The sequence below is a fragment of the Chenopodium quinoa genome, unplaced genomic scaffold (genome assembly GCF_001683475.1).
Source record: "Chenopodium quinoa cultivar QQ74 unplaced genomic scaffold, ASM168347v1, whole genome shotgun sequence".
Lineage (NCBI taxonomy): Eukaryota > Viridiplantae > Streptophyta > Magnoliopsida > Caryophyllales > Amaranthaceae > Chenopodium > Chenopodium quinoa.
In genome coordinates, this window is record NW_018742914.1 from 8,611,472 (window position 1) to 8,634,116 (window position 22,645).

The window sequence follows — 22,645 nt, forward strand, 5'->3', positions numbered from 1 at the left end:
TTAAATTTGATATAATTGTTGATTTTAAATGAGTTATTAGAGATATTATAATTTGTTGAGAAATAAAATTATACTATTACTACTGTATGTTTTAAGTAGTTGTAGGTCCAATTCAACCAATGTCTCGGGTTTGGTTGTACCTTGTAACATAAGCTTATCTAGCAAACGAGAGGACTATGATGAGAGTTATTAGTGTAATTATTATTTAAAAAATTTAATAGTAGACTAACAATCTAATTTGGAGGAAAATATAAAATAATTAATAAATATGACTTGTACTTACAAGATAAAGCTAAGCGTGATAACCACAAAGTTTGCTGCTTAGTCAACAATAAACTTCCCTAATCATGCATAAACTTCATCATAAGATAACAAAGAATGAAATTATTTATGTAATCTAATGTGCAAAGTATATTAATAAGAGTCATTTAATTTCTCAAATAGCTTTTAATTACCTATTTTTCTATGATTAGAAAACATTGTCAGTCCTTCCAAATAGATTTGGGGGTGCAAATTAAACCCCAAATTCTAGATACAACTCCCTTGACTTAGGAGATGATAGACATGACTAGGTTTGGAATTGGGGAAGTCTTCTTTAGGCTTCAATTCTATCCACTGTGTATAATGTGCTTGCGAGCCACAAAATTGTTTTTGAAAGCTACATCTACATGCATGGCAGGGCCCATAAATTCTTAATTTTTTATGGATTGAATGAGGATTCTTATATTGTTTTCCTATACTCCGATCTCGAGAGAGGGGATATAACTCATATATAGTCATATGAAGTCTTGACGACCAGCTTGATGACTTTGGTTCTTTTTCCTAGTGATTTTGAATGAGTTAGCAATGACAATAGGTTCTAAGCATAATAAAATGAACTATGTATAACCAATCTTACTTATACTCTGTATATAGTATATAAACCAAACTATATAAAAGGTCGAGATAGGTAGGGTACTACGGTTCCATTTTAACTTTACTCTAAACATGTGTGCTTTAGATTCTATTTTTTTGATGGTATTATATTTACAATTTCGAAATAACAATTAAATTGGCATAATGTCATGTTTCCTCTACATCAAATACAAAGTAGCGATACATAAATTTAAATTTACTGTATATATAATTGTACTTTAAATCATGTATTCATATATAATACATATACCTCAATTCTCTGTTTTTTTCTCTCTACCTTTAGTTTTATTTTGTGTTATTGTCAATGCAAAAGTACGTTTGAATAGTAATCTAACTGTTTTAATCCTTGTACTAGTTATACGAACAAATCAAAATATATAAGCTAAAATATTTTGATCCTAATAGTTAGAGACCAAGTAAATACTCGCTAAGTTTAAAGAATTAAGTTAAGTCTATCAAAACTTTATGAGATTAAATTTTAAACTTAAAACTTGTTTGACCTTTTATTGTCTAAAATAAATCAAAATATATAAGCTAAAATATTTTGTCCTAATAGCTAGAGACTAAGTAAATACTCGCTAAGTTTGAAGAATAAAGTTATGTTTATCAAAACTTTATGAGATTAAATTTTGAACTTAAAATAATTGTTGCGCATTTAAACTTTGAACCAAATAAATGTAGATAAATGCTTTGATTAAATAAATTATATTTAAGTGATGATAGGATGTATATGTAATGGAAATTAATTAGTAGATTCATTTTTTGCTTTTTATGAATAAATCTTCTTATCTAAAAGATACAAATAAATAAATATTACAAGTTGGTGTGATTATATAATAAAATAGAAGTATATTACTAGATGATATCTTTAAACATGTAAACGGCACTTGAAATGTTTTAACATTTGTTAGCTTTGAGTTTTATGAATATTATGGACCATTTAAGACTTTATTTATTTATTTTTAGGACATATTAATCTTAAGCCTGAAATTCGACTCAACATCAAAGTAGTCTGTAAATTTTTTATTTATATTAAATCAATGTTCATATGTAACCAACTAGTAACCTCATATTTACAAGTCAAAGAAGGCGTTACCTTGATCCAATATGCAATTAAGCTACTTGATGTGTATAATAATGTAATTAGCCATATATAATATTAACCTAACTAGATAATCAACCACATGCTGATTACACTCCACCTACAAGAAAAAGGACAAAAAGCTTTGTGTTTTTTCTATGAGCATAAGTCTTTTTGTAAGTCTTTAGAGAGTTTATTAAGTTTGTGTTGTTTTTCGTTATTAAGTGTGCAGGGTAAACGGTAATATTTCAACCATTTTATAGGCCGATAATTCAAATCTATTGCTATTTTTTAATTGCACCTGAATGCATGTTAAGCCCTGGATCAATTCTTTATTTTTTGAAGGATGTATGACATATTCACATGCAATTCACACGTAACATCAATATATAGTTGATAATCGTGGCAAGAAATTGGTTGGCCTTTTCATTTTTGTTATTCAACAATTGTATAAACAGGAATAGATTATAATGACGAGCAAATCATGCATGTGATAAAAAGCAACTAAAAGTCTATTTTTAGGGGTTCACCCGATAAGTAAGATGAGAAATGCAAGAATTATTAATGCCCGAATTCGTGAAAGAAAGCTAGCTTAATTATCAACATGACTTTGTATTTTCTTTGTCCATGCCACCATGCAAACTCACAAGACTCTTTGATGGATATAAATCTTACCAATTTTTTCATGCCTACTTATTATTGCCTCCTCATTTGGTTAAGATTTCTTACTCAGTATTAGTTAGATACTATGTATATAGTATACTTGTACTTGTATAAGTTAAATAACGTTATATGAAGAATAAATGGATCTGAACAACCCTGTTAAGAAGGAGTTGTGGTTGCATAGTCGGTCTTCTAAAGAGCCTATAAGTTTCCTTTCCATAACCAAATGTTAACTTGATTAGAATTACTAATTGATTTTGTTTTTCTTCTTCTCCAATACGAGACGTGGACAATTCACTAGTGCATTCACAACTGAACATATAACACAAAATGTCAATAACTAATAATTTATATGATTTTTTTAGTATAGCTAATTAAGTGACAATAATTAGTGACATTAGTCATAACCTACATTATGAAAATTTATTCCTTTTGATTAAATTGACTCTCTCTCTCTCTCTTAGACTTATAGTTTATTTTATATATAATAATGTGAAAATATAGTCCTTGTCCAATCTAATTATTCATGCATGCTTTTAGATTTGAATTCCTTATAGGTACATAGTCCCTATCCAATCTAATTATTCGTATGATTTAGGTTTGAATTAATTCATACGGAGTAAAATTATATGTAAACTTAATAATACTAGTCTTCCTTTGATCCATAAATCCCATCAAAAATTCAATCAATTTTTATTATCAAAATTACTACGGCAGGAGTAATTATATTACTCAAATTAAAGCTTCTTGTATATTTATGTCAGATGACTCAAACCTTAAAAATACATAAAAAAAAATTAATGACAACTTCCTGGTTATGGTAATTTTACCTTATTAAACATATCACTTTATCTTTAATGTGAATGACAGAAAAAGTATATACACAACACAATGCATACACTTATGATATTAATGAAAATCATGCATATGCCATATTATTATTGCGGTCTTTCTCAACTAGACGAATTATATATTTCTATTTATGATAATTTTGTTATAGACGCATACCAAACATATTAAATTTTTTGTCGAACAATTCGCTACACGTTGAAGTTATACCAACTTATTATTAGAACATTACATGTAACGTGGCACTACTTAAAGCATAGACCAATAAATAAAAAAGAAATATACTTTGCATATACAATAATTATATATATATATATATAAAAGTAATATAACAAGTAATATAAAAGTAAATCCTTGTTGATGGAAAGCTAGGACCCGGGTATTAATCGATATGATCACAAGTTATTGGACAACGTAGTGCCAAAGGTAATCGCATGTTACATGAAATTTAAATTTTAAATTTGATATAATTGTTGATTTTAAATGAGTTATTAGAGATATTATAATTTGTTGAGAAATAAAATTATACTATTACTACTGTATGTTTTAAGTAGTTGTAGGTCCAATTCAACCAATGTCTCGGGTTTGGTTGTACCTTGTAACATAAGCTTATCTAGCAAACGAGAGGACTATGATGAGAGTTATTAGTGTAATTATTATTTAAAAAATTTAATAGTAGACTAACAATCTAATTTGGAGGAAAATATAAAATAATTAATAAATATGACTTGTACTTACAAGATAAAGCTAAGCGTGATAACCACAAAGTTTGCTGCTTAGTCAACAATAAACTTCCCTAATCATGCATAAACTTCATCATAAGATAACAAAGAATGAAATTATTTATGTAATCTAATGTGCAAAGTATATTAATAAGAGTCATTTAATTTCTCAAATAGCTTTTAATTACCTATTTTTCTATGATTAGAAAACATTGTCAGTCCTTCCAAATAGATTTGGGGGTGCAAATTAAACCCCAAATTCTAGATACAACTCCCTTGACTTAGGAGATGATAGACATGACTAGGTTTGGAATTGGGGAAGTCTTCTTTAGGCTTCAATTCTATCCACTGTGTATAATGTGCTTGCGAGCCACAAAATTGTTTTTGAAAGCTACATCTACATGCATGGCAGGGCCCATAAATTCTTAATTTTTTATGGATTGAATGAGGATTCTTATATTGTTTTCCTATACTCCGATCTCGAGAGAGGGGATATAACTCATATATAGTCATATGAAGTCTTGACGACCAGCTTGATGACTTTGGTTCTTTTTCCTAGTGATTTTGAATGAGTTAGCAATGACAATAGGTTCTAAGCATAATAAAATGAACTATGTATAACCAATCTTACTTATACTCTGTATATAGTATATAAACCAAACTATATAAAAGGTCGAGATAGGTAGGGTACTACGGTTCCATTTTAACTTTACTCTAAACATGTGTGCTTTAGATTCTATTTTTTTGATGGTATTATATTTACAATTTCGAAATAACAATTAAATTGGCATAATGTCATGTTTCCTCTACATCAAATACAAAGTAGCGATACATAAATTTAAATTTACTGTATATATAATTGTACTTTAAATCATGTATTCATATATAATACATATACCTCAATTCTCTGTTTTTTTCTCTCTACCTTTAGTTTTATTTTGTGTTATTGTCAATGCAAAAGTACGTTTGAATAGTAATCTAACTGTTTTAATCCTTGTACTAGTTATACGAACATGAGATTAGTCTACTTTTAGTATGGTTCATTGCGGATTGATGATTATACATATATATATGTATCATAGTGTAAAACTATACATGAAAAAAGTTGTACGTAATAGCCCTAAAGATTATGATCAATGTCTATACATAGATCGAGTTATTAAACATTATATTAAAAGTTGTATAATTAGTTATTTGTGCACTTCAAATACTCTATTTCTATTGGAGGGATGTACTTAACCCCGTGGATTACGAATAGCAAAACCCTCAATTACAAGTAAGATAGTTATTGCTATTTTTGTTAATATGTCTACTTCCAAATATATATGGTTTTTGTCCCCAAACACAAAATGTGTATGCAAGTATGCAACTAATATTATGCGTCCCTATCAATCTATCATGATCGAGTCTATTATCGCTGGTATAGCAACATTTTGTATATGAATCTTGTTGCATCTAGAGACTTTTAACATCTAACTAATTTTAAATAGCTTAATTATGACACATTATTAACTACTTTGTAACAACGTGAGTATATATTATGATTACTTTTATCTGAATGAGTCATAAGGGCAATATAAATTACAAATGATTGTGGCAAATTTTTCGACCCTGATCTATGGCGTATTGTTGTATACACGCACTCAGTCTTAACCATTAGACCAAGACCAACCTCGCTTGTGCATATGATAATCATGATGCATGTTTTTAAACCTAACTAGTCCATGCAAATATATATGCAAAAGCAACCACATTTTAAATAAAAAGAATATATAAAAAGCCAACAAATAAAATCAATATGAATATAATAAAGTCCCCCAGCTAAGAGAGCGTTGCATGATGTTGAGTCCTCCATTGAATATCCTCCCATCTGCCCACAATTAATTGCTCCCATCTTTCTTCACTTTCTTTATATTCCCCTTTCCCCCATCTCATCTTTCCTATACCTCGTTCACACACATAAACTATACTTGAAAATTATTATATTTTCTCAACCCTTTTATTAATTCCAAAAATCAAATAAAATTAGCCATATAAGAAAAAAAAAATAGAGGGAAAAATAAACAATATCATTATATGGCGAACACTTCGTCAGTGAGGCTAAAGTATGTGAAGCTAGGTTACACTTACCTAGTGAACCATTTCCTTGGCCTTATCCTTATACCCATTATGGCGGGGATAGCCGTCGAAATCCTTCGGGCCGGACCCGAAGAAATTATTTCTCTTTTCAAATCTCTCCAATTAGACATGATCCAAGTCATGTGTTCAACTTTTCTTATTATTATTATCCTTACGGTTTATTATATGTCCAAACCACGACCTGTCTATTTAGTGGACTACTCGATGTTCAAACCCCCGTACATTTTTAGGGTTCCATTTGCTACCTTCATGGAGCATAATAAGCTCAATTTGAAGGACGACCAAAAGGCGGTCGATTTTCAAACCCGGATCTTGGAGCGATCCGGGTTAGGTGAAGAGACATGTTTGCCCCCGGCTATTCATTATATTAACCCTCAGCCTACTATGGAGGCTGCTAGAGGCGAAGCTGAGTTGGTTATATTTTCTGCTGTCGACGATTTATTGAAAAAAACCGGGGTTAAGGCTAGGGATATCGATATTTTGATCGTGAATTGTAGTTTATTTTCTCCGACTCCTTCGTTGTCCGCCATGGTGGTGAATAAATACAAGCTTAGGAGTAATATTAAGAGCTTTAATTTATCAGGCATGGGTTGTAGTTGCAGTCCCATATCCGTGGACTTGGCACGAGATCTGTTGCAGGTAACTTTTTATCAGTCGATATTTAATTATGCTACATACTCTTATGTACTACAATACAGTAATTACTATAGGAGAGTTATACACTTCTATCTATCTAATAGAGTAGTTGGACTACATTTATCTCTCTTTAATTAAGTAAATTGTTGGAACATCAAATTTCTGAATTTTGCATTTAATTCTATAAATGAACATATTGGCCCCTGACCGTGAAATTTCATGAAAAAAGAAAAAGAAAAAAAAAAGGTAGCTAGTAGTTGGAAAATAGGATATTGGTACAATTCAATTTAATACGTTAAAAAAACACTTTAATCATTTATTTTTTTTAATGTTACATTTGGTGATAAACTAAAAATTTGATGAAATTTGTTTAAGCTTTAGCTAGATATATCTAATGGGATAGATGGTAGATTTGGGTTAAGGTCATTTATTTAGAGCTCAAATTAGGTTAATTTAGAATAATAGGGTGAAGTACAATTAAAAAAAATAAAGTAGTTAGATTTTACAAGTTTGAATAACAATATTTGGTCAGGTCAATTTAGTTTATTTTACAATTCTTAGTTGTTTATGATTTATTAGTACGTGATTAAATATACACTTATATTATTCACGAATTGTAGGTTCATCCAAACTCGTATGCCATGGTGATTAGTACGGAGATCATAACTCCGAACTACTACCAAGGGAAGGAGCGAGCAATGCTCCTTCCCAACTGCCTTTTCCGCATGGGATGTGCGGCCATCCTACTATCCAACAAGCGAAAGGAGAAGAAAAGGTCTAAGTACCAACTCCTTCATGTCGTCCGCACCCATAAGGGAGCGGACGACAAGGCCTACAAGTGTGTCTACCAGGAGGAAGACCGCGAAGGCAAAGTTGGAATCTCCCTCCAAAAAGACCTCATGGCAATCGCCGGTGAGGCCTTAAAGTCCAACATCACTACCATGGGTCCTATAGTCCTACCAACCTCGGAACAACTACTCTTCCTCTTTTCTCTCATCGGAAGGAAGCTCTTCAACCCTAAATGGAAACCCTACATACCGGACTTTAAACAAGCTTTCGAACATTTTTGTATCCATGCTGGTGGTAGGGCTGTTATAGACGAACTTCAAAAGAGCCTCCAGCTCTCCGCCGAGCATGTTGAGGCATCTAGGATGACCTTACATAGGTTCGGGAATACTTCTTCATCCTCCCTTTGGTACGAGCTTAGCTACATTGAGGCCAAAGGGAGAATGAAGAAGGGAGACCGTGTTTGGCAAATAGCTTTTGGAAGCGGGTTTAAGTGTAACAGTGCAATTTGGAAGTGTATCCGTACAATCAAAACACCTGCTAACGGCCCTTGGGACGATTGCATTGACCGATACCCGGTCCATATACCCGAAATTGTGAAGCTGTAGATGAAGGCCAAGGCCAGGGTATATTATCAAATTGAACAAAAAACATAAAATGTTGTTTGTTACTTGTATTATTTTTCTTGTCATCATATATTGTTTGATTAACTAAATATGGTTTACTCATATATTATAAGATCAAGGGGAAAAATCCTTTGTGATGATTTTATTTTTAGTTTAGTTTAGTTTTCATAAAGGTTTCGAATAGAAATCTACCATGTTATGATGAAATAGATGAATGTTACCTTTAGCTTCTGCCCATATGTTGTACTATAATATTTCACAATGAAAAAATTAAACACTGTTACACTTATTATCATATGCTTAATTCTGTCATCTTTAGTTTGGTACCAAAAAATTGTCTTCAAATGTGCAAATTTGTTACATAAGTCTTGTTTGGTTAGTAATTAACACTAAGCTAGAACTTCAAGCTCTTTGACAGTAGAATAACTTGTACATCATAATTTGTTGGTGTATATAGATATATATGGAATTTAGATCTTAGATCATCAATCGATTTTTTTTTTTGTTTGAGGGCATTGTAATTCCAAATTCTCATATTCGACGACAAGTTATCTATTGTAAAATTACAAAGGATAGCAATGCAAATTACATACATGACATACAAAACTAGTTTTAAGATGATTTGGGAACTTTATACCATATATGTAAATTAAAGCAAATTAAAGTGGTCTTTTCTATTTCCACACTTAGATTTGTGGGTGTAACCATATATGGATTTTTATCTTTGGTGAAGCTCGAGAACATGACAATGTAAACCTAGCGGTATTCAAACCCTTCCTAGAAAATGAAGGTACGGTTTTACTTATCTTTGGTACTTATATACTAGAAGTAGTACGTAACTTTAATTATCATTACTATTATCATGGAAACATCGTTCTCATATGATGTACGAGTATATGACAACAAAAACTACTCATAATTTTCATATAAACAAATAAAATTAATTTATGTGGCATAGTTTTTAAAAAAAAAAAAAACCAAATATTTCTTGGATGTCGCACATAGTACAATAGTTAGCCAAATGCCAATGTGTTAATGTGTATACTGTCAGTCCAAAATATTATCTGAGATGGATAATTTTTATTGATTTAAAGTCAACACTGTATAATATGGAGTAATTTATACTATAAAAATATATGATAATGCAAGAGTAGCATCAAAAAAGATTTAAATGGGGTCTCAAAATCATAAAAGTGATGGAAATTTAATAAGTGGAGGTTGCAACTGTGCCCAATGCCAACTTGGCAACCCTCCTTATCACTTCAAAAAATGTTGGAAATTAGTTGGTTAGGTCTGTCTTTCTATTTCTAAATATAAGTTTGATAACTTCCATTTTCAAAATATAGGCATATTATTATACCAAATACCCAGGGATTTATTCCCTCAAAAAGATACCCAGGGATTTATTCTGGCATAAATTAAATACACTCATTTATACAGCTTCATATTTAGATGGAGGTAAAGAGGAAGCAAGGATTTTGAGAAATATAAAACCTTTAATGATTTTGTATGTACTTATGCAAGAAGTGTCGCATACTTACATTCTATGTGTGAGAAAGTTTGGTCATGATAAGGTTTTGTATTAAAACGAACTAGTAATGAGAGAGGCAGCATACCATACTTAATACTCGTGTATGTTAGTCGTCGTGTGTCCCTCCTAAATCACATATATATATTGATCATATAGTTTAACTTAGTAAATTAATCATAAAGTTACTTATATAGGAGATTAAAGCAATCGAGATCGAGAAAGACAATTATATTCTAAGTGAGCCCCATATGATAGGGATTATCCAACTGTTTTTACTTTTAGGATGCTAGTTGGATCTAAGGATTAACTAGTTAGCTAATCATATTATTAATATCATTATTATATCATGAATTCATGACAATATGTGTGGCATAAATAGATTTAGATAGCTAACTAATTAATAAGTTAAGTTAGGCAAATAATGTAGCAATGTCATTATCAATTAGTTGTACAGTGAAATAGAATTACTCGTGTTTTATAGACTCAAACCCTAATTAGTTTATGTTTTTGGAGGTTAGGGAGCCACATACACAATTTTACACATCAATTTTCATAATTTATACAACCGTGCGACCCAACCATAAAAAGTAGTTATGCCATTAAAGGTTTTTTTTTTTTTTTTTTTTTTTTTGCTGACAAATAAATCTAAGTAACAGTACTCAACTTCACTACTACTTCCCAAAAAGCTACATTTCCAGCAAATTTTCGTTGGGATAATTTAATGTAAAGGACTAGAAAGAAGGAAGATCAACTACAGAAAATCACGTCTCCCTACTTAGTATAATGGTTTCAATAATAGACTAATAATACGGATTATAAAGTACATCTAAAAATGAGAAAATGATTGGTACATCAAAATTTGATTTTACCACACCCATTGTGCAAATAAAGTTTTATATGCTTTTTTCAAATAGATGTGTGCCAAAATCAATTTTTAAAGCGTCAAAATCAGTTTTAACTCATTTTTGGTGTGCCGAAATTAGTTTGACATTGATGCTTTAAGAAGCTCTCTATAATCCAAAAATGAGTGTAGAAAATGTTTGATTATTGTTTATTTCCATAATTTCAGAGCTAAACCACCTACTCATTGACCACTGTTTACATTAGACGTGTACTTATATTACTATTACTACTTCGTATAAGAGTGTTTCATCAATTGATTCGCTTCTTTTGTTGACTAAATTAGTGATATACATAGATGACGTTACACTTAGGTATTTATAATTTTCATTACTGTAATAGCAATTCACAATACAAGTTTGTATACTCGTAGCAAAGTCAAAGTGAAATAATGATCAATGAGACACGTATGATCCAAATCAAAGTGATACCAATATGTTTTATTTTTCTTATTTTACATATCCATATAAATATATAATGAATTAATGAAGTTCCAAATGTCCAGAATATATACAGGATACCTATGCAATAAGCCCATCAATTTTTGGATCAACATTTCTATTACATTTCCATACTATACTATTCCACTTAGATCCACTTCCAAATGCTATTTGCCAAACACATTCTCCCTTCGTCATATCTCCTCTAGCTTCAACAGTTCAATGTAACATTGTAACTTAAACTCATACCAAACAGAAGAAGATAATGTGTTTCCAAATCTGTGAAGAATCATTCTGGAAGCTTCTGCTTGTTGGGTTGATGAGCTTATGGGCCTTTTGGATCTTGTCGATCACAGCCCCCCCGGCAAGGCAGCAAACATGGATGCAAAAATGATCATATACTACACTATTTAAATGTAGTACATAGGCTCAATTTTGTTACCCCTTAAGATTTTCCTTCAATTTTGTTACCCCTTTAAATATGGATGCAAAAATGATCATATAATGTACTACTATTTGAGTAAATTACCCTTCAAAGATTTAAATCGCGTGCAATTAAACAACCCTAATCTAGTCTAGCTTAGACATCCAAGACCCACTATTTTCCAGAGGTTCTAGTCTCTCTGTGTCTGCATCTTCTAGTATGATATGGACAAATATACAAATTTGAGATTAAATCAAAGGATTTCAGTTTAATATATTTTCAACTAAGCCTTTGTATCTATTCATAGACTCTTAGTTGGTGAATGTTGCTACCTTCTTGCATCTGTTGTTGGAGATAATTCTTTTGTTTACAGCCCATACCAGACAACAGTGGTTTTGCCAAACCATCTACAAGGAAAATCAACTGTAAAGGCTAATTTGGTTTTTCTGTTTATTTTCTGTTTATGGATACTGAAATCTGTATTGAGGTGTGTTCTTGAAGGCAGTTTTAATGATAAAGCTGCTGAGGATGACTGCAAGATCATATCTTTGATCACATTCGTAATAAGGCCAAGGATTTCCCTGCCATAAAGAAGTCCAGTGCCATTAATTTTACTACGTCTGAAGCTTCAACTTTGCCAACAAAGAGCATTTGTGTACAGCAGCATGTTTCTCCTGGCATGATTGAATTTTCTGAAGAAGTTAAGGGTAATACCAACAAACAACAAGTGGTTAATTTAGGAAGACAGTACTGTGGCCATCTTGACATCAATGGAGATGCAACTGTTAATCAAGAGACTAACAATGTTGAAGAGTCAGCAGGTAAAATAGCATGATGAATACAACTTCAATTCTGCACCTCATGTTCAATTTAATCTTCGTAATATGTTGTATCAGGCGTATTTCATCCTCAAATAGAAGTAAACAGAAAAGAAGTCCGAAGACTTGAGCACATACTTGATCATGTTAGGAAAAGGTCCAAAAATTGTGATCAATACATCAAACACCAAAGAAGGGTTTTCTGCTGGGGTACAAGGGAACTTTTCTGACAAGGGGCAAACACTGGGTCCTCTGAAAGTTGCCAATGAGAAACAGTCAAATGAACTTCCAGTTGGTTCTCTGATCTTTTCAGATCCTGAAACAATTGAGCATGAGTACAATGTACATTCGCCTGCAGGAACCTTTAAGGACAAGAAGCGTGCATCTTCAACTTCAAAAAAATCATTGGATCTTCCGTTTGACCTCTTCAACAATGAACCCAACAGAACATACAATGCTAATCCATCACTCAATTCTTCACTGTCAAGGAAAGATGTCAGCTACGAGCCTCCAGAACATGTCAACTAGGAGGCTCGAAGTAAGCATAGCCAGGGAAGTTGATAACCTTATGAATTATGATAGGATTCTAACAGAAAATTGCTAGCTCAGAGTAGAGAACTTGCCATGAAAATGAAGTTAGAAAACATAGTGAAACCATTTTAGCATTTCATTTTCCAAACTACAATTTGCATTTTTCTATATGTAAACACAGTTTTGATCCTTGCCTACACTTCCTAGAATTCCTACGTATCCCACTTTGAAATTTGAATGTGCTGAAATAATATCAAACCTCCAATGTGAATTATACTATTGGCATCTGGGCAATACAACCTTGGGCACATAAATTTAAGTACCAAGATCGACTCTGAAAAGAGAAATGTTACAATAATATATAACGAACAAGGTGATGCAGGGTTACCTTTTGCTGTCGTAAAATCATTCACCAGTAGTCATTGCAGGAACATTTTCCATCTTTAAAATGGTGAAATCTCTTAGCATCTCTCATAATGATCTCCCTACCTACAAGTTTTGAAATTATCTTGAAATAATTGTGGCAATCACCACAGACGCGAAGGTTTTTGATGATACGAAGTGGCATACGAGCTGGGTTCGTAAGTAGTGCATAGGTGCAAGCAAGTCTCTCACTGTGCGCCATGATTGCTTCCTCTTTGCTCTCCTGGTCAATGTCATGAAGAACAAATTTGGTCTCTGCAACATACCCAGCTTCTTTTACCGATTCTTTTATTCCCCTTAGAACTTTATAAATCTTGTCATTCTCTGGATGTGTTCTATCACCCGCTCTGTATTCATGCTTTGTATGTGCCAACGGATTATACTTCTTCACCTTCTTCTTTGGAGTGTCTGAATCATTAACCGGTAGAAGCCCATCCTTCAACTCCTTGCTCAAGCGAGCAGGATCCAGCTGCTCCACAATTTGAGCACAATGATCCCCTATTTCTATATTTCCTTGGACCCTGGCAATATTCATTAAGCTTTCCCAGATAACTGCATTAGGCTGAACAGGCATTTTCTCAATGAAATCTAATGCTCCATCTAGATCACCTGCACTGCCGAACATATGCACTATGCTAGCATAATGAACCATGGTTGGAGTAATGCCGTGTATCTTGGTCATCGAATCAAAATGAAGCATTCCCTCGGTTGCATCTCCGAGAACTCCACAAGCATCAAATATACCAAGGAACATCTGACCATCTGGTTTCAGTCCTGCTTCCTTAAACTTGGTGAACATATCAATGGCATCTTCTCCAAGACCATTTTTTGCAAACCAAGTAATCATGGTGTCCCATGAAGTTAAATTACGCTCAGGCATACTATTAAATGTATTATAGGCATCATCCATTGAACCACATTTCCCATACATCTCCAGTATCCTGTTAAAAACGCTAACTTTAACAGGAGAAGTATATTTGACAATATTCTGATGAACATCTTGTGCTTCTTTTAAAGCTTTGCCCTTCCCACATGCATCTATCAGTATCAAGTAACGAGGCATGTCTATAAAAACTCCCCTCTTGCTCAGCTTTCTCATGGATTTCACAGCATGTTCAAGATCCCACTCTTCACAAAAAACATCTAACTCTTCAAGTGTACCCTCAACATCATTATCCTCATCCAATTCATCATTTCCAGCTGATAATTGTCCATGATGAGTAGCACTTACTTGTTGCTGAGGAAGTATGTTAGGATTGCGTGATCCATTAAACTTCTGCTGATGAGGTCCCAAATGAGTGTTATGATATCCACCAGCATTTACTTGATGATATGAATTCAAATTCGATCTAGTGTCCACACGTTCTTGCTGGTAACCACCAGGAGGGGATGCTACTCCATTCACCATATACACGTTACTAGGATTTTGCTGATACTGACCATTGCTCATAGTCTGGTGGTTACTAATTGGCTGAAATGCTGCATTTTCTCCACCATTGGAGTATCCAGGGTGTTGTAAACCTACTTCAATTTTCTCTGTCATAGGGTGACCAATATTTTGAGAAGTCGTCCATTCATTTGTAACATAATGATTCATTGGACTAGACAGATGCTGAAAGTGTCCCACATTCTGTCTGTAATTTACATTCCCACCCCGGGGACTGGAGTCACCTAACTTATAAAAATCATTATGATTTTCAGGAGTTCCATACATCCCATCTGAATGAATATCCTCACTACTTTCCCGAACCATATTCACTCCAAGACTCGAATACTGTCTCAGACAAAAGGCCGCATCCTCTCTGCTTCTTCCTTGACAAGAAGCAATGTCATTGCGCCATCTGATATGTGAATTGCAGTATCTATTATGAAACCGTCTGAATTTGGAAAAGAGAGGCCAATATCTATTCATCTGGATATATACTCAAATTCGCTCACAAAATTCCTATGACAATGAAAGAAACAAATCATATCAACAAATTATCTCTTTTCAAACAGATTTACAAATCATAATGTTGCAGCAATTATCTTTCCCTGAATGAAACAAGGGAATCATCTCACCCATATTATACAACAATTAGGCAACCTATCACATTATTTAACTAACTACATCCTCCATTTTTATACTAGCTTACAAAAAAGCATAGTTTTCCAAATTAACATATGATAAATCTTCAACGAAATAAACACAAGCTACATATCCTATCAGGGTTTCAAATGATTTCCTCTGTTTTCAAGTTCCGAAATTATCAGCTAACAAAAGGGCATTCTCCAAATAGTGAAATAGCAATATATGAGCACCAAAGAGTACACTTTGCAGAATTTCTTACAAAAAAAGACCTAGATTATTATTTAAAGAAGCTATCCTCTGAAAAATGGAATCGAAAATTTATGGAAAAATAAATTACATATTCAAGCGTCCAACGTACCATGAAATTGGGCATGAAATCAACCAATAAAATTAGCAATTGGTTCATAAAAAACGTTTATAAACAATATTGAACATTAATTAACAAAGAAGTCAATACTAAAAAAAATCAGACACAAATCAAAATTAAACTTTAAATTCTTAAAATTGAAGATAGATAAGGCGAAAGCTTACCTCGTCAAAGAACAATCCTTGTTACAAAGAGAGAGAAAAATGAAGGTATAAAAATGGAAGTCAGAGTGTTAATGGACTTAGGTTTTTCTCAAGTTAATTTTTTTTTTTGGGAGGGGAGGTTTTTCTGGGGTTTGGGATGGGATTATTGAAAAGTTTTATTAACGGAAAAATCTACTAGTACTTAAAATATACAATAACAAAGGGGGTGTTTGGAAATTGGAATTGATTTTTTGCCTGTTTTTGGCTTTTAGCTTTTTAATTTGGTCAAATAGCTATCAAATATGTTTGTTAGTTAGTTTTTTTGTTGGCTTTTAAGCTGGATTTTCTGCCAAAGTCCAAAAGTTAATAGAAGTAGTTTTTTCTATTGGCTTTTGGCTTGTTGGCCCACCTTATCACTAATACACTGCTAACAACCATTAATAATTTTACCAAACACTTTTGTAAAAAGTCGGCTTAAACAACTAGCTTAAAAAACCAATCCATACAGCTAATACTTCCAACTAGTCAAACAAGCCAAGCAAACAAGCCAACAACAAACACCCAACCGCCGATTGCCAAACAACCCCAAAGTGCTTAATAATACAAAGAAGGATCTAATGAAAAGGAGAATTTGGCTCTCCTCTAAATCAAATTAATAATGTGAAGGATTCTTTCAACAGGAACTCTGCCAGTGGGTTTCTCGCTGCCAATTCCAAGCCTGGATAAAGGAGGAGGGTTTTGGTAGGCCAGTGACAGCCAATGTAAAACTTTGCCACATCCCATGACATGAGCAAAACTGATATTTTCGTGGGGACGTTCCCTACTCAGCGACGCTCTGCACTTCCTAGACCCGCGTGTAGTGATAAGTATGCAAGGGTTGCTAGGTCGTTGCCCGAAAGCGACGCACCACATTGCCCGAGTGTGGTGTCAAATGAGCAAGGGCGTGCCATTGGGGTGTTCCCTACTAAGCGACGCGCTGCACTTTCCAAACCCGGGTGCTGTGATAAGTATACAAGGGTTGCTAGGTCGTCGCCCGAAAGCGACGCGCCACATTGCCCAAGTGTGGTGTCAAATGATCAAGGGCTTGTAGGTGGGGACACGAGGGAGTGTGGTACTAGTGAGCGTGTGAGGAAGGACTTTAGTTTGCGGATTGGGTCTTGGAATGTGGGGTCTCTTACGGGGAAATCAGCAGAAGTGGTAGAAGTGATGAAGAGAAGATGGATAAATATCATGTGCCTTCAAACATGGACCTGGTTAAGGATATGTACTGGGATGTGTCAACAAATGTGAGGACATGTGGAGGGTTGAAAAAAGATTTTCCTATTACAATTGGATTGCATCAAGGGTCTGCATTAAGCCCTTTCCTTTTTGCAACGGTTCTAGATGAAGTAACTAGACCAATTCAAAATGAAGTCCCATGGTGTATGCTGTTTGCGGATGATATCGTTTTGGTGGATGAAACTAAAGATGTTGTTAATGCCAAGTTGGAGCAATGGAGGCAAAGGTTGGAATCTAGAGGGTTAAGCTAAGTCGGAGTAAGACTAAATATTTGGTATGCCGCTTTGCTACTCAGAGGGGACAAGCAATGAGGTGGTGAGTTTGGATGGAAAGGACTTGACCATGAGCCAATGTTTTAAATATCTTGGGTCGATCATCCAGAAGAATGGTGACATTGATCAAGTCATGGCCCACTGGATTAAGTTGGGGTGGCTTAAGTGGAGAGCGACCACGGGTGGTGTTATGTGACCGAAGCATTCCCTTACAGTTAATGGGAAAATTCTACAAGACTGCCATAAGACCAGTGTTGCTTTATGGTACAGAATGTTGGGCTTCTAAGAAGGAGCACATTAAAAAGATGGAGGTTACAGAAATGTGAATGTTAAGGTGGATGTGTGGAAACACTCTAAAAGATAGAATCAGAAATGAGGTTATTCGCAAGAAGGTAGGTATGGCAGACATGCATTGCAGACAAATTAAGGGAAAATCGTCTGCGTTGGTTTGGGCATGTAAGACGGAGACCCGAGGGTGCACCGGTACGAATAGTAGTGGAAGAGTGAGACCATGGAGGGGTTAAACGAGGTAGAGACCAAAAATGACTTGGTGGGAAGGAGTTAGGAAGGATATGAAGTATATGGATTTGCATGAAGATGAGACTTTGGATCGTAAGGGATGGAGGAGGAGGATCTTTATCGATGAATACACGGAATAATCAAATTTGGTTCATGTAGTCGACCCCTATTATGGGATTAAGGATTTGATTGATTCTTTCAACAGGAGAGTATTCTCTCTAAATCCGACTCTCTCTCACTTTTTTTTTTAAATTTTTACTCATATATCATCCAATTGCTAACTTTAACATCAGAGCAGTTATCCCCGAATAATCCCCCAGGCTAGCTAATCCTCGTTGATTGTGCAGGTTTGCAGTTGGACAATAAACCTTTACCGACCCCAGACATCAGTTATCGGAGCTCACCCGAAACACTTATATTCCTTATAAAATATATACTTCGTATTTTTAACTTTTATTCTTTTGAATACTCTTCCATATTGGCATATTGCATTAATTAATTTCTCATTGCAATTGTTCTAATTTTTAGTTAAACAGAGAAAGTATGCAACTAATACTCCCTTTATTCCAAAATATTTAACATATATTTTTTTTCCCTGAATTTTAACCATGTTTTAATGTACCTTAATAATCCAATAATATACATTAAGATAAATCCAACAATTTATTTATTAACATTTTTTCACACCTAATAAGGAGTTTAAAAAAAAAAAAAAAAAAAAAGTCGAAGTTGAGAAAAAAAGTGTCATTGAGTCCAGGACGGAAAGAATACACGTGCTCTGTGCTCATTTCATTACCAAATCCGATCAACGCATTTGAATAAATTAAAGGCTAGGACGTAAGTGTTTTTACAAAATTTGTAGCAAATAGTTTTGTACAACTCCTCAAAATGTTGAAGCTAAGTTTGTGTAGCTAATTAGGTATGTAATTTAGACTAGTCTCCATTGTTAACTTTTAAAGGGACTTTTATTGGATCCTACCCTTGCAAAAATATACTTCGAGTGTTATGTTTAGGTATTTTACTATTGTTGGATGTACTTATTTGACCCTTTTGCCCTTATCTTACAATTTAAATTTGTGCAAATGTTTTAAGAGTTTTATATTTTATTTTCTATTTTTATACAGAGTATTCTTTTTTGTACTTTTTTGCTCCTAATCACATTGCCTGGGTACAATCACATACATAAAGAGGAAGTATAGTATGCACTAAAAAGTTGTACTCCTTTTTTGATTCACATGCTCCACCAATTACATGAGTTTTTTTTTTTCTTTAACTAATAAAAAGGAATGGAGGGAATAAGCTACAAAAACATACGAGTATTATACAATGAAAATAAGCACTCAATAATTTAATATACGTTAAAAAGTTTACATTTAAGTAGTTAGGAAATCATTGATTAAGTTACAAAAAGCAAAATATTTATGAAGTATATAGAAAAGTTCTTGGTTTCGAAAGCTGTTTAAGTACAGACCAAGAAGTAGAAGTAGTAGTATTCTTTCAAAAAAAAAAAAATAGTAGTAGTAGTAGTAGTGTGGTTACTCACGATGGTGTCCAACAATTCAAAAGGGTCATTTTTCTTAACAAGAGAAGTATTATAAAAGGCCTTGGCCATAAGAGAGTTTAGCAGCCCATAATTATAGGGGCAAATACAGGGGAAAAACAAAAGCCAAGAAGCACCAGCAGGCAATAACCCAAAAAGCCTACCTACCAACCAGACTACCAATTTTATAATACGGAGTACAACAGAACTTGAAGATGTAACACAGCAGCAGCAATATGAACAGCAGAAACATCAGATCAAGCATAAATGTTGCGACTATCACGCTCCAGAGCTTGCTTGGCACAATCTGGAGCTCGAAGTGATCCTTGTGCCCCACAGTCATTGCCATTGCCATTGCATAACAGGCCAATTCATGCGCAACCAGATTCTTCTCCCTTGGAATGTGATGGACAGACACCTACAGACCTACTCAAGATAATTATACAGATATCTTTAGTGATTGTTACAAGCAAAGTTGGAAGGTTGTGCAGCAACTAGAAGACCTGGCCTACTAGACGGTGTTAACTTCAACGATACTGGTGCTGGCCAAACTGTGTATTATGAAGGCAATAACGATGGTTGTCATAAGCTTTGGGAACGGGAACAGCGACAACATAGCGTACTGGTAGAGCTTAGCACCTAGCAAAGAAAGGTATGAAGACAATGATCAAAATACTCAAATAATGAAATAAGATGAACTATAAATTAGTAACTGTCACCCAAGGTGATTTACTGTGCAATTTTAGAATACCATGACAATTCCAAAGATAAAGAATTCACAGGGAAATTCTTCTCCAGAAGTCCCTTCTTGACTTCAATCACCCAATCATCCAAGTAATTAGTCAAGTTGTTTAGGGTCATCGCGTTAAGTACAGTATTACTCTCCAAACCTTTCACATTAATCAGCTTTATACCCTTCAACGAGTGACGCCAACAATCAAGATTTTGAGAGCAGTAACAATTTGGTCCTTCAGCCACCAAACATTTCAGTAGCCCCTGCAACAATATTTAACAATTTAAAATTTCAAATCATACTCTGTATTACTAGATTTTTTTTCTCAAAGCATTTTGCAAACTATAAACAATTGAGCAATTGCATAAACTGATAACTTAAAATTTGTCACTACAATGCAAACCAATAGTGTAAGCGATTAAAAAAACAAAAGAAGGCATACCTTCAAAATTTTAGGAATAAGAGAAAGCTTAAATGACAGAATCCTAGGACGCAAGTTCCAGAATAAGCCATCCAAAAGAGATGCATAGTTTATTGATGTCGTCCCAAACATAAGCATACCCAACTTCATATTGTTGAATTCAAAGTGAGGAAACTGTTTCCCGATAGAGTCCTCAGCATTGAAGAAGATTTCCCTACCCTGACAAACCAAGAAAAATATTATCACAAAATAACCAAAGGAATAATTATTATAATGGAATCAAAATAGCAATTACAAAGTTGAAAGACAGACATACTGGTATAGAACACATCTCAATAGTCAGGTCTTGAAATTTGAAATCTCTTAGAAAGTTGTACAACCTTGTGAACCATAAACTGTCCATATCTTCAAGAAGGGCAGAGAATTCTGCTGTCCGATAATCAGCAACGCTGTTTAAATATAAGCGAGGTATGGTCTTCCCACTATATTTAAAAGATTGTAAATTAGGTGTATCAACCTCTGCTTCCACCAGTTTCATACAATCATTAAAACGTATCTCCTTGAGAGATTGACTAGAGAGTTTAATAGCTTCTTGCAACATGCGTCCACCCAAAGACAGATGCTCAAGCAGAGGAAAGGATGTAATCATGCTTTATAGCCACTTTGCATCAATGGGAATAACCCACAAAGACAAACGTTTCAGATTTTGGCAAACAGAACTGACAATGTTTCTGGGTCAATGTCTTGGTCAAACTTAAAAAAATCGAGTTCTTTTAATGTTCGCACCTTTATGCTAAACCTTTTCGCTTTGAAATCTCCATGAGGACAGTACACCATCTTCTCCAGTCTATCATGACCACATATGTCAAGATTCACAAAACCCGAACAATCCCTCAAAGAGAGCACTTTCATTGATTGAATAGAGGAGATGAGATCTTGAATTGTATCCTCATCTATAGTGACAAACTGAAGATCCAGCTCAACTAAAGAGCATAGCTTAACAGCTTTACTATCAGGAGGGCTACTTAATAGGATAGAACCAGTTAGATGTAAAACAGTTAGTGACTCCATTGTAAATAAAATCTTAGAAAGGTCATGAAGTCTTCCTTTTCCAGTAGAAATATACAGAATTAACTCCTGAATACTCCTTTTAGCAACCACTTTCATCCACGTATCAACACGAGGGGCCAAAACTTTACTCACAAGGGTTATATCAAGAAAAAACTTCTTCACACGAAGTTTCTCCTCATGAAATCGAAGCAATTTCTTATCAATATAGCTCAAGAACTTCAGTCTTTGATTAAAAATCTTGCGTCGCTAATCTTTAGGAAGCCCTTGCCCCTTTGGGCTAGTTACATATAATCTTTTTCCGAAATACTGTTGATGACAATCAAGGATGGGAAATGTTTCCCAAACATATTGCCATCTCTTGGATACAACACCCATTTGAGCAGCTTGTTTTGTTGAAAGATAAGACAACATATGGTGAAGAATGAAGTCAGGTAGTTCGGATATTCGATCAATACAGGTTTTTCCCTCATCATCCATATCTCTCAAGTTTTAGTTATTCAAATTACAAATTATCTACTCCAACCTATAAATGTTGCACAACAAGAGAAGCATTCAATCCAGGATGCAAATATAGTCTTTAATACTCGTATCATTTATGTAATTAACACAGAAATGTAAACTGAAATTCAAAGAATAATTACATTTCAATTTGTTGAATTTGCTCATCAGGGTTTCAAATTATTTCCTCTGTTTTTCAAGTTCCGAAATTATCAGCAAACAAAAGGGCATTCTCCAAGTAACAATAT

General features: G+C 33.8%; 3 protein-coding genes across 3 annotated transcripts; 1 reads left to right on the forward strand and 2 right to left on the reverse strand.

Moving 5' to 3' along the window:
* Positions 1-6,151: 6,151 nt before the first annotated feature.
* Positions 6,152-8,712, forward strand: LOC110728195 (3-ketoacyl-CoA synthase 6-like). The gene is made up of 2 exons (XM_021907857.1): positions 6,152-7,008; positions 7,626-8,712. Exons 1-2 carry the CDS (start codon positions 6,307-6,309, stop codon positions 8,397-8,399), a joined length of 1,476 nt encoding a protein of 491 aa, XP_021763549.1. The 5' UTR covers positions 6,152-6,306; the 3' UTR covers positions 8,400-8,712.
* Positions 8,713-13,161: 4,449 nt separating this feature from the next.
* On the reverse strand, positions 13,162-16,514 carry LOC110728196 (pentatricopeptide repeat-containing protein At4g32450, mitochondrial-like). Its single transcript, XM_021907858.1, has 2 exons — positions 16,087-16,514; positions 13,162-15,429 (listed from the first exon to the last, which is right to left on the reverse strand). The coding sequence occupies exon 2, from the start codon at positions 15,394-15,396 to the stop codon at positions 13,471-13,473; it is 1,926 nt and encodes a 641-aa protein (XP_021763550.1). The 5' UTR covers positions 15,397-15,429; positions 16,087-16,514; the 3' UTR covers positions 13,162-13,470.
* A 3,191-nt stretch (positions 16,515-19,705) lies between these two features.
* Positions 19,706-21,492, reverse strand: LOC110728198. Its single transcript, XM_021907860.1, has 4 exons — positions 21,145-21,492; positions 20,850-21,047; positions 20,426-20,670; positions 19,706-20,313 (listed from the first exon to the last, which is right to left on the reverse strand). Exons 1-4 carry the CDS (start codon positions 21,475-21,477, stop codon positions 20,307-20,309), a joined length of 783 nt encoding a protein of 260 aa, XP_021763552.1. The 5' UTR covers positions 21,478-21,492; the 3' UTR covers positions 19,706-20,306.
* Between the last annotated feature and the right edge of the window lie 1,153 nt (positions 21,493-22,645).

Excerpts from the sequence above, each read along its gene's own strand:
- LOC110728195 (XM_021907857.1), top strand. The coding sequence starts at position 6,307 with ATGGCGAACACTTCGTCAGTGAGGCTAAAGTATGTGAAGCTAGGTTAC. Across the intron at positions 7,009-7,625 it reads TGGCACGAGATCTGTTGCAG|GTTCATCCAAACTCGTATGC; the intron begins GTAACTTTTTAT and ends CACGAATTGTAG.
- LOC110728196 (XM_021907858.1), bottom strand. The coding sequence starts at position 15,396 with ATGAATAGATATTGGCCTCTCTTTTCCAAATTCAGACGGTTTCATAAT.
- LOC110728198 (XM_021907860.1), bottom strand. The coding sequence starts at position 21,477 with ATGATTACATCCTTTCCTCTGCTTGAGCATCTGTCTTTGGGTGGACGC. Across the intron at positions 21,048-21,144 it reads TTGAGATGTGTTCTATACCA|GGTAGGGAAATCTTCTTCAA; the intron begins GTATGTCTGTCT and ends TTGGTTTGTCAG. Across the intron at positions 20,671-20,849 it reads TTATTCCTAAAATTTTGAAG|GGGCTACTGAAATGTTTGGT; the intron begins GTATGCCTTCTT and ends ATATTGTTGCAG.